This window comes from Meleagris gallopavo, chromosome 4 (genome assembly GCF_000146605.3).
Source record: "Meleagris gallopavo isolate NT-WF06-2002-E0010 breed Aviagen turkey brand Nicholas breeding stock chromosome 4, Turkey_5.1, whole genome shotgun sequence".
NCBI lineage: Eukaryota > Metazoa > Chordata > Aves > Galliformes > Phasianidae > Meleagris > Meleagris gallopavo.
In genome coordinates this window covers 22,697,954-22,710,805 of record NC_015014.2, presented here as the reverse complement: position 1 = coordinate 22,710,805, position 12,852 = coordinate 22,697,954, and the positions used below count along the sequence as shown (strand labels likewise).

Sequence of the window (12,852 nt, the reverse complement as noted above, 5' to 3'; positions counted from 1 at the left end):
ATTAAGATTTGCTTAATTAAGCAGCAATAAACCTAATGTACTGAGAAGTACACACTAGCTAATCACAACACTGTTTTCTCTACGTTGGAGTAATACAGATCTGAATGGTGAACTATTTGGTGGATATGGAATTGATTGAATGGTGGCAGCTAGAAAGTTGTGGTCAATGGATCTGTATCTGAGTAGAGGCTGGTAATGAGTGGTGTCCCCCACAGATCTTTCTTGGGACTGTCCTTCTTCAATATCTTTATCAATGACGGACAGTAGGATTGAGTGTACTATCATCAAGTTTGCTGATGGCACCAAGTTTTGTGGTGCTATTGTGACAATAGAGGGGAGGGACACCATACAGAGGGACCTGGACACTTGAAAAATGGGCACACAGAAATCTAATGAGGTTTAACAAGGCCAAGCATAAGATGTTGCGCTTGGGTTGAGGCAATCCCACATACAAGTAATGACCAAGAGAACTACATGAGAACAACCCTATGGAGAAGGGCTTAGGGATCCTGGTAGATGAAAAGCTGGATGTGAGCCACAAGTATGCTCTTGCAGCCTGCAAGGCTGACACTATCCTGGGCTGCACCAAAAGAGGATTAGAGAGAGGGCAGTGATTGTCCTCCTCTGTTCTGCCTCTTTTGAGGCCACATCTGGAGGTATCGTGTCCCAGCCCCTCTACAGGCGAGATGTGAAGATGTTGGAGTGGGTCCAGAGGAGGGCCACAGAGATGATCAGGAGGCTGAAGCACCTCTTCTATGAAGAAAGATCAAGGGAGTTGGAAAGAGAAGGCCCCGAGGAGACCTTGATGTGGCTTTCCAATACTTGAAGGGAGCTTATAAACAAGAGAGACACCAACTTTTTATACAGTCTGATAGTGATAGGAAAAGGGGGGAATGGCTTTAAACTAGAAGAGAGGAGGATCAGAGTAAACATTAGGAAGGAATTTTTTACTCAGAAAGTGGTGAGGTATTGGAACAGGTTGTCCAGAGAATCTATGGATACCCCAACCCTGGAGGTGTTCAAGGCCAGGTTGGATGGGATTCTGGGCAGTCTGATCTAGTGGTCAACAACCCTGCCTGCAGAAGGGAGTTGGAAGTAAATGATCTTTAAGGTCCCTTCCGGCTTCAGCCATTCCATGATTCCCTAAGGAACAGCAGCAACAATTGTGGTTGAGGAGATGGGAAGTGTTTTATAAGGAGCCTGAACTAGTACTGCTTATTCTTGCTTATACTAGTGGGACTTCACTGCTTAAGTGTTTTCTGAGGTGTTTACTCAAAAATACAATGAATTCAAGTTTCAGATGAGACCATAGTATTTGGAAATATTTGTGGTGTGATGTCACCTCCTGATCTCTATCTCCTATTCTGCATATTTTATTGAATTTATAGCGTTAATTTCCTTTTAAATTGATGAGACAGGCCATGGTTACAGTCAAGCATGTACCCATTTTCTTACATAACAAATCCTCGTGTAGGGGCATAAATGAGCCAATTTTCTTGACAAGCTGTGAGATGTGAAGCCAGGAGCTTTAACTTAAATTAGCACTTCGTTAGAGCTACAATTGACAGTGTTGGGAAAGGTGGCACAGATACCTAGAAGGAAGTATGCAGTGCACATAGGATGATCATTTATCTGTCCATCAAATAATAATATGAACAAAATTAAGTAGTGAAAAGAAAGGCTAATTTCCTGTCTGACTAGCAAGGGTAATAAAATGTTTTGCTTTAAACAGTTCAGTTCAGGATAGTTTCGTTATGTTGTTGAGACCTGTGGAGTAGGGAAGTGATGCAAAGTAGTTGTTTAGTATATATTATAAAGTAAAAGATCAAATTTGCCATCAGTACGTGAAATTAGATCTTTGGGCATTTCTCGTAATAAGATTTTACTGCCAACTTGTTGATTCTCTACTATCACAATAGCTTAGATCTGTGTTTTGCTATAAGGGACAAATTATGTAGCTTGTTTCAATATGGTACTGTTTTGTTAATGTTTTGCTATCAAGTAATTCTCATAATTTGATAGAAAATTGTCATATATGTTAAAAGAAACATGAGACCTGTGTTGGATTACTTTGGTGCAATAGGGGAAGACAACAAGCTATTTACTCACTGATAAAAGAGTGCAGGCTATTATGAGAGTACATGAATTTTTGTACTCACATAATTGATTGTTGCTGAAGTATGGCTAAGACAAAAAAAAGAGGAGTTGAAATTGTTGTATGTGCTGGTTAATCCTTGTTTCTTTTTTGTAGTATATTCAATGCTAATTTTTTCATTTTTTCAATTTAATGTCGAGTGCTGTGATGTGTGTATCAGTTTCCCAGGAAAAGATATAGGTGGCTTTTGTTTTTCTCAGATTCAGAAGTATGAAGCACAACAGAAGCATGTTTGGTGTCTGGGCTAAGTAAGGATATATATGTGACTTCTAATCTAGAACAAATAAAGGATCTCCTCTTACTTGATGTGAAAGTGGCCATGCTGCATGCTTTGAAAAGATTGAAGACATGTTTACTTATGTTAGATATGTCTTCAAATTTAGTTGAAAACCTTTTTGTATTTGTTTTTATATCAGTTAGCCCAGATACAAAACTTATTTTTAATTTGTCTCTCAGAGATTATTATATCAGAGAGTAGAAACACAGAAATTATACATCTCTCTGCCAGGTGGATTTGCTAAATATAGTTGTTTGAATTGCACAGTGTTATTCTATTGCAGGATTCTTGAAATAGTATTTCTTCTCTAGGAAGCTTATTTCATGTTAATATCACAGTACATTAAAACTTAGAAGCAGGAGGAGGACTGACTTTTCACATGGTCTGATAGTGATAGGACAAGGGGGAATGGATTTAAACTAGAAAAGGATGAATTTATATTTGATGTTAGGTGGAAGTTCTTTACTCAGAAGGTGGTGAGGCATGGGAACAGATTGCCCAGAGAAGTTGTGGATCTCTATCCTGGAGGTGCTCTAGGCCAGGTTGGATGGGATCCTGAGCAGCCTGATCTAATGCTTCTCAATCCTGCCAACTGCAGGGGGTTGGAACTAAGATACTTCCTTTGGTCCCTTCCAACTGAAGCAACTCTATGATTTTATGATTTAAGCAGTGTACAAAAATTACAAATTCTGTTGTCCTTGTTAAATTTTAATTACCAGTATTCATGACTCAGAGTAAGAGTCTATCATTGTAAGTAAGGCAGGGAGAGTTCTTTTGTTTGTTGGTTTTTTTTGTTTGTTTTATGCTAATAGTATTATTGAAACATGCTATAGTCTGCAGTGCTCCATACTGTCCAATGAAAATAATCATGAACAGAAAGAAATTCACAGCTTGTGTATGCATTCAGAATAAAAAAAGGTGTTCTTAAATGGGTTTGTAAGGCAGTTATTTGAACGTCATAATAGTGATTGTGCTACTGTTTTCCCACTGAAAAAAAAAAAATGCTTTCCAGTGCATTTTTTTTTCTATCTAAAGAAGTTGGTGCTTCCACAAGAAGACCTTGCAAACTAAAGAAAAAAATCTTCCATTTTATGGAACATATGAGTTTGCATCGGACTCCTGGCCTACGTTGGTCTTAATTCTCAAATCTGTAACTAAAATATCTGAAAATCTGACTTAAAGCCTTTGTCAAAACTGTGACACCTAGCAATTTAAGGTGAGTTCATCTAAAATACTAAAATGTGTATTATATTATTTAGATTTTGTTATGTATGCATGTATGTAGCAATGTAACTGCGAGCCTTTACTTTTCCAGTAAAAATGCAGAACAATCTTATGTTGGTATAAGGTAGAGAAAATAAGAGCTGACTATTTCATTTTTATTTCCTTGAGACTACTAAAAATAAAACAACACTAGAACTGAGCTGAAATAAAAACTAAGCTGATAAATTGACTCCTTTTGTTGTGATTACTGTAGACAAGTTCCCATATATCTTCTGGAATTCAAGTCAGATGAATGGCCAACTATATCACCTCTGCCTCTTCAATTGCAATTTTTTCAGCATTTAGCCCCCTAAGAAAACATCATGTTAATAAAATGATGTTGCTTTTGTCGCCAGAGGAGTCCTCATTTATGCATTCAATTTGTGCATCTCAAACACCCTAATTTTAGACTAATGTGTTCTATTTTTCCCCCCTTTTTCCTTTGAAATGGGTTTTATGGTTTTTCCTTGTTGTTGAACATTTTATTTGTAATCTGAAGACTAAACATAGTGATAAACATGATGGAAAAGCCTGGATTTGTACACTGCAATATTATCATTGTTGAGGCCTGTGCAAGGGAACTTTCCACATTTATGCTGAGATAATCCCAACATCATTCAAATAATTTAAGTCATATTCCTTGGATGATTAGAGCTTTCAACAAGCCAGAGAGCCAGAGCACAGTCAATTAAGAAAATAAATCTTTTGTTCCTTTTTTTTGTTCTTAAGAGATTCATCTCATAAGAATTCATCTGATGAGAGTTTGCAGAGATGTTGATTCTTAATATAGTTCTCTGTTTAATCAAGTTATCCTAACCAGTGCACAAAGGTTATTTCTAGAAATATATTTTATGCCAGTTAATCTAAAGATACATTTCAAAAAAGTAGCTACCTTCAATGTTCAGCATATCCCGATTATAGCTCCACTGCTTGAAGTTGTCTTTTAGGCCAAATGGGTTCTTAAAAGCAAAATGTATTGGAATAACTGTGAAGGAACGCACATTTTTAGGTATCTCAATCTATTTCTAAAAATTCTAAATAAACAAGGGTCTCTTCACAATTCCTAAGCCTTTGTCCCATTTTAAGTGTAGCAGCTGCTCTCTGTAGAATGACTTAAAAAGTCTCAATGATAATATTTTGAATTTTTACATTAGATAATTCTTGATAAGCTAAGATCCAGTATCCCTTAGTAGATAAGTCAAAGTAGATCCAGTAATACTACAGAACTCAAAGTGCAAGAGAAAACCTGTATTTTCTTTTAATTATTTCTCTTTTTCTTAAAAATACTTTTGAGATTTTCTGTGCATTTTATTATTACTTTTCTAGAGATCAAGTTGCTTATAACAGTTTGAACAAAACACTGGTTTTAAAAAAATGTATTATGTCTGGTCAGTGTTGGGACCTGTCTTGTTAAATGACTTAATTGATGACCTGGACAACGGGATTGAGTACACCCTCAGTAAGTTTGCAGATGACACCAGGCTGGGAGGAAGTGTTGATCTAACTGGGGGATAGGTAATTCTTTAACAGTAAATATTCTTATAGAAACAAAATTTAAAGGAGAAGCCATCTCTGGGCTCAGATGAGGAAAAGTACTCAAGTTATTAGTGTTTGATATGGCAAGATGATCAACTTTTCTTCTCTTTTACTGTAGCTGTAGTATAATGGTGAGAGTGTGATGCGCCTTATTCACAGTTAGAACACAGTTATGCAGGATGTGCCTGCAGCACAGGTTTTCCAGATAGCAGTACAAGAATGGTCTTTTTTTAGTGGTTCTGAAATGTTGCTTTCTCATATTTGCAGCTTTGCTAAGCTTCTTCTCAGATGCCTTGTCTATCCTCTGTAGCTGGGACAGCATCAGGAGAGTTAGATTGTTTCTGCCTGTTGTTCTCTCCTGTGATGTGTTTAGAGCTTCCATGCCAGCAGGTTCTTTTTTTCTTAAGTGAAATTAGAACAAAATTTGAATGGAAACCAAAGGAAGATTTATTGACAAAATATGAAATACAGTTAAAAATTTCAAATACTATGTGCTGCTTCAAGCAAACAGTTTGATCACACAACTTGAAGACGAAGAAGTGAAGATACAGTTTGCGTCATATGAAAATCTGTATTTATTTTTATCATGAGTGGTACTCATATTCCTCGTTACTCAGTGTCTCACTTCAATTTATAGGAGAGAGATGAGGTTCTTTTAATATATGTATACCCGGCATGAGATTAAGAAACAACGGTTAGTCCAACCAGTCTATTACAAATCCTAATCAGGGACATGGGGAAGGGAAGGAGGGCGATAGAAAAGATCGGAGAGAAGCAAGAATCGCATAAAGCGGAGATAGTCACCACCAGGATCCAGCAGCGGTCCCGTTGCACGACGTTTTGAAGGTCCGAGGAGAAAGCAGCAGGAGGGGAGAGCAGCAGTGTGGCTGGCCTTGGGCAGCAAGCATGTAGCAGGAAGAAGTTGCATGTAGCAGGTGGAAGCAGCGGGGCTCAGGTAGCAGGCCCAGGAGAGTCCGTCAGCATGCAGGAATTCTGTATTGAGGAATCTGATGGTAGACACCTTGGTTCTTTTTCAGCATCGTGGTAGAGTGCAGAGCAAGTCCAGGAGGGAGAGAGGCAGGTCATGAGGCTTCTCATGGCAGAAACATCCTCTTCATGAGGAATCTGTTGCCAGAAAACCTCAACCTCATGATTGTAGGTCCCCTTTTTATTCTTCTTCTTCTGCTAACATGGCATTCCTGGGCGCTTGGGTAAGAGCCATGGGCAGCACCTCCTCAGATGGCCATCTTCCTTGAGATAAGCCCACACAAAAGACCGCTTCACAGCCATTCATCTGCAGCTTATCTCTCTCTTGTTGCCCCTGGTCTTGTCCATCTGTGTCCCACAGACAAAGGATTTCACAACCCTTGCCTAGGGCTTGTCCATCAGTGTTCTCCAGACAAAAGATTTCTCAACCCTTGCCCAGGACTTGCTTGGACTTAATCATCTGTTTCCCCAGCAAGCTTTGAGACAATGATGTAAAAGAATAATCTCTTACCGTCAGCAGAACGTTTTTTCTTCCTTACAGTTATATCAACTGAATGTGTAAATAATATCTACTTTATTTACAGATGTGGCTAATGTTAAAACTGATTTTAGATCCCGAGTTCTGAAAACATACACGTCCATGCGCTTGATGAACATGTAATTTAATTTACTTCACTGTTGCACAGAATCACAAGATGGTTGAAGTTGGAAGGAATGACTTAACTAGTCCAACCCCCCTGCTATAAAATGTGTTGACTCTTTTTTTCAGAGGTATGTGTTTTGATGGGTCAAGTCAAATATGACATAACATAGCCTTAGTTCATGAGATTAAGGTTAGATTAGCAAAATTCAGAACTAAATCTGCATTGTTTTATGATGATCTGATGAACTATATTTGAGTTTGTCATGAAAGCTGCATGTCTAGTGGTACAGGATTCACTTACTCTGCTATCCTGCTTTCTAATATTAGATAGAAAATTATTTAAGACATATAGATAAATAAAAATGTCATGTAAGTGTTATATGATCATCTAGAGTACTTGCTAATTTTGGAGATGTAGTTACCTGTGATAAGTAATGAATTCTTGTTAAAGTTCTATCTGAAAATGTCTTGTGAAGGAGAAATGAAACAAATCTGAAAGATCTTTCTGTACTGTTTTTTTTTTTCTTCTGTTTATTTTTTCCATAAAATTCTGGGTTGATTGGGTTTTCTATAACAGTTTATTTAGAAGATAGTAACATAATTGCATTCTGAATCTGGTTATACTACTGATCTAAATTTCACTTTCACAAATGTATGCGGTAAAAGACATGTCCTAAATCTCTTTTATCCGTCTACCTGTCTGTCTATCTGTTTATTTAATGTACTGGCCAGAAATAAAATTTTTGTTTTATCCATCAGTTATGGATGCTGCCTGCGGTGAAAGAATTCACATATAACTAAGACAAAAACAAAGAGATGGTTATGGTAGTGGGATCTGTGTATAATTAGTATGTAAATCACAATCATAACCTCATCTTATGCTTAAGATCTTAATACTTTCCTTTCTTAATGTAGAGAAGAGATCATATAAACAGACAAGGTGAAGTTATGTTTGGCTGGTGTTCCTGAATACGTTAGAATATTTGCCTGATAAAAGCAACAATACAAAGTGGAAGAATTGTGAATGGTTTGTCTGAACAAAGACAGTACAAAGAAAGTTTTATAAGCCTTTTAAAGCAGAATTTTTTTCTTTTATTGAGAAAAATTACTGATAATGGACAGTAAGGATTGTACTAAGAGGAGATGAGGTGGTTGTGTGTGAGACCTTTGCTGACTGAAAAGTAAATACATGAAAAGCAACCTTAATAAGCACTATTTGGATACCTAAATGTAGTCAGTATTTGGATTTTGACTTTATCCACATAACATAAGATTCCTTGTCTTGCCATCTTTGTTATTTTCTCTGTGCAGTGACTTATCAAAAAATGTGATTTGATGCAGTTCTTCATATTGGAAGTTTCAAAGAAGAATGCTAATTTGAATTACTTCCTATGGCTTATGTAGAAATATATAGTTCCACCAGATCTAGACTTCTGCCTGAGGGAGAATATTGGAAAACATCATAATAAGAGTAAATGCTGACATTTGAGATTAAATAGGTTTATTTTGTAGAGTGAGCTGTTTGAAAGTGCTTATGTCTTTATTTCCAGAGGAAAACAAACATCAAAGCAGTGTGCACTTTTTTTTTATCTTTCCTAGTAATTATTTCTGTGTCTGTGTGTTCTAGCTATCTTGTGAAGATGATGTTCAGAGCCCTGAATGACTGTCTCTCTCACACAGACATATACTATACACACGTGGTACAGCTGAGTCACATTCTGTACTGGTTCAATAGTATTGTGCTAGTTAAAATAGCATTTCTATTGTTCTGTTACTAAACATCTATTTTTACATTCTGAATAGCTGAAATAAAGAATCAGAGGAAATGTAACCTGAAGCACATTACCTTTTGTGGTGTATGATTGATGAGCAATATCCATTTTAACGTCTTAGTCCTGACACACTGCTTTTCTTTAGTTTTTATTTGGTTTGACAACATTGAAAACTCTAGCATTACTCATGAAGTAAGTAGTTAGAAAGGTAATAGACATGAGGAAGAGCTGAATAAGTTAAAAAGGTTTTAAAGGATAAACAATTATTTGAAAGCTACATGTTTAAAGGAAATTTTCTGATGATTCCTCAGTTAGAAACAAATTCTTGAATTGGTAAAATAGACTGTTATAGAAGTTTCTGTCAAAGGCTTACAAGTGTGAGAAATGGTGAGATAGGAACAGAAGCAATTTTTCTAATTCACAAATTATAATTTTTTCAGTTACCTTTTAAAATTTAAACAATTTTAAAAATATTGATTTAATTTCTGATAAAATTTAGAAAGCACTTTATTACATCTATTTTTGCTCATCTCTACTAGTCACTATAATATATCACTCTGCTATGCCATATATATCACTTTGCTATGCTATTTCATGGTAATATATGTTTTACTGTAATAGAGCCAAAGTAATATTATTTACATTAGATTTTTTATGCAGTTTATGGGATCAGATTCTGTCAGCTGTCACTGGACTGGTGGGTCAGATTCAGCAGCTTCAGGAGGCAGCGCGAAGATGACTGTTTCCAGATAACAATACTCATAGTACTAATATAGCACTCGTACCTGACTAATTTAGCAGTCGTATCTCAATCATGTTTATTCTAATTCAGAATATTAGCTGGTTTTGTTCCTATCTTGTCATTTCTTTAGCTTTCTCACTCCCATTTTTCCTGTTTCTGAAGATGAAAAAGAAATCTTTTGGAAATTAATTTCTTCCTCCTTGCCTCACACCACTGCAATATTAAGGAATACTCTCTAAAGTCCATGTGTCCCTGTAAATGTTTAGGTACAGCTTACTTTTTCATTTTTAACATTTCAGGCCCTAGTACCTCATTCCCAGTGTCACTCTACTTACTGTCATCTCTCCCTCATTACTATTTCTTACAATGCTGAGCGGTATAAAGTACTAATTTCCAAAGGTTTTTTCTGCCCTTATGCTGTGCTGAAAATTGCAATGGGCATTTTTCATTAATCTCAGCAATCAAACATCTATCTATTTCCCTGTCTTCCTTGCTCTCTCTCTCTATATATATATTGAATATGTATTTCTTATTTTCTATGTCTATTAGACAGTAGATTAGCCAGTGCAGGATCCACAAACAGTATTTGTGTTGGATTTTAAGCTCTGAGGAACTAGTTATAGGTATTGTTTGTTTACCTGCCAAGCAGCTAAACATGACTTGCTAGGACAAAAAAATGAAGAGAAATAACAGTAATGATAATATATATACACATACACATATATAATCACGTGTGCATATACACAAAACAAGTGATGCACAACACTGTTGCTCTCCACTTACCACATGATCCCCAGCCACTCCTTGAGTAGAGGCTGTCCCTTTGGCCAACTCACCTTGATGTTTGGTTTGGTGGGTTTTTTTTGTTTGTTTGTTTTTTTGCGTGATTTCATATGGAATGGAATATCTCTTTGACCCATTTGGATCAACTGTCCTGGTTCTGTTCCCTCTGATCTCAGTGAGCCTCCCCAGCTCCCTCACTGGCAGGGCAATAAGAGAAGCTTAGAAAATGTCCTTGGCTCTGTGCAACACCGCTCAACAGCAACTAAAACATTGCTGTGTAATTAACGTTTTTCTCCTAAAGCCAAAACAAAGCATCATACCAGACTCTATGAAGGAAAATCAACACTGTCTCTGCTGAAATCAGGACAACTGTTCAGAGATTTTGATGTGTATAAACAGCTGCTAAATATATATATGATAAACAGATTGTCATTTGTTCATTAAGAGCAGAAAATGAATGTTTGAACAGACAGAGGAAATGACTATTTTGATTATCTGGACTAAAAGAAACAAGAATCTGCATGATAAAATACAGAATTACATGTAGAGGCTACATGTACTTTAAGGTAGACATATTTTATTTAAAAAATGTCTTTTTGCACTTATGTTGTTGCTGTTTCACTATAACTCTGGTATTCCTATAATTTAGCCTGAGGTTTTGGGAGCATCTTAAAATACACTGACTCACACCTGCTGAACATCATATATATAATCTTTAATTGGCAATCGTTGACACATCCATTTAAAATCTATAAGCCTCCTCCTGTTTTCCATCTAAATCTTTTGTGGCACAAGCTAGCAATTATTAGGAGAAAATAAAGCTTCTAGCTATTGAGTCAGTGCCTTTCTTCAGGATTTTCTCCTGTTCCAGATCAGCTTCCTTAATACCTACAATTCTGTCTGCCCTCTCCCTACTATAGGTTCCTGCCTTTTCTGTCCTTCCAAAAGTTAACAGGCAGGGCTTTATAGGATGTGAAAGTTGTTATGGGATTGCTGAGATTTGACAGGACAAGAGATTGCTGCATCTGTGAAACTTATTGTCAAGTAAGGCAAGGTAGTGCCAAAAACTTGAGAGCCCTTGGTCCAAAGTGAGCATTGGCTTAGAACTTGATGGAGGGAGGAAAGATTGGCCTGGTATAATCAAAGGGCAATTGCTCCCACTCTAGAAACATTGCAACATCCCAAAATAAGTTGGGAGATAATTCAGCTTCTACAATTATTCTGTACTTTTTTAGTGGTGTTGTAATCTGTGCCTTTTTAATGTGGTATCTTCCTCTATTATTATTAAATATCTTAGTGACATATGAAGAGATGAAGAGTTGGTTGCATCCTCAAAATGGTGCTATGGGGTGGAAAAATTCTGTTGTCACTATCTGCAGATGAAAAAAATGTTTGGTGATGGAGGGAACTGAATTGGATGCTCCCTGTGGTTTTCCCATTATTGAGGATCCTTCTCAGAAATCTGATAGCAACAGGAGTTGTGAATATTGGAGTAACCTGGAATTGACTCTGTAATCTGCTCTGAATCAAAGTATGGAACTATACAAGGAATAATACAGTATTGAACATTCCGTGTTAATCAGCTGGCCTGTCTATATTTAATAGGCCACATAGAAACTAAGAAAGTTCAAAAGTTGAATTAACCTGTGTCCTCTCACAGATTTTATGAAATTATGGGTTTTTATACCTGATCTAATCTGTCTTTGGCCTGCCACCTTCAATTTACGCATTTCTCAAGATGAAAAAAAATTTTTTTTCTTTTCCTTGATATATCAACAAAAAACTTTTCTTTTTTTGTAGGATGCTTTGAGTGTTGCATCAAATGCCTGGGAGGCATTCCCTATGCATCTTTGATTGCTACCATACTGCTGTATGCTGGTGTTGCACTGTTCTGTGGTTGTGGACATGAAGCACTTTCAGGAACTGTCAACATTCTGCAAACCTACTTTGAGATGACAAGAGCTGCAGGAGATGTTATTGATGTCTTCACTATGTAAGTTACTACCTTCTTTTAATTGTTTCCTTTTAAAACTGCTGAAAAATTCTAGAGAGGGATATGAATTTGAGTTAAGAAATGTGTTACAGTATAAAAATCATAGAAAATTTGAGTAAGCTTACTGGATAGAATTCTGATAGAGCTGATATTTTTATTGATTACAAACCATTTATAATGCTTTTTAATATCATTTAAGACCAAAATTACTTCATATACTATTAGGCCTTTTCAATATGCTTGTTTTCATCTTGTGAAAACTTCTTCACTGAAATGTGTAAAATTTTCCTCTTTGCAGTTCAAATAGATGCAGAAGGAGTGTGTCACATGTAGCAGATTACTTCTCTGAATAAATGCAGTAAGGAAGTAACTGAAGTGCTCTATAGAACTTCAGTTCTTGAAGTGTTAAATGTTTTCCCTGGTTTTCCTAGAATTCATATTTTGAAGGGGTCATGCTCTACTCCTGAAAAACTTATTACCAGAAAATCTTCGTAAAAAGTTTGCAATACTACTTTTGTCAGGAGTCTCCTTCAGTTTAGTAAATTAACTATATTTAATAATGAAGTAAATTATAAATAAAATTTATAATCTTGTTCCCTCTTTATAATATTTTTATCTTGGATATTTGAATTCCAAAATCCTATCTAGCTCATACTCCTAACTGAAACTGAAGAATCTTATCCACAATTCTTTAAACCTTT

The 12,852-nt window shown here is 36.2% G+C and overlaps 1 protein-coding gene across 1 annotated transcript in view; it reads left to right on the top strand.

Moving 5' to 3' along the window:
• The window catches only part of GPM6A (glycoprotein M6A), an 86,180-nt gene that overhangs the window by 40,338 nt on the left and 32,990 nt on the right, over positions 1–12,852 (top strand). The window contains exons 4-5 of the mRNA XM_031553263.1: positions 5,089–5,154; positions 11,959–12,151. Of these exons, the coding sequence (XP_031409123.1) occupies positions 5,089–5,154; positions 11,959–12,151 (259 nt within the window). The remainder of the gene's footprint in view (positions 1–5,088; positions 5,155–11,958; positions 12,152–12,852) is intronic.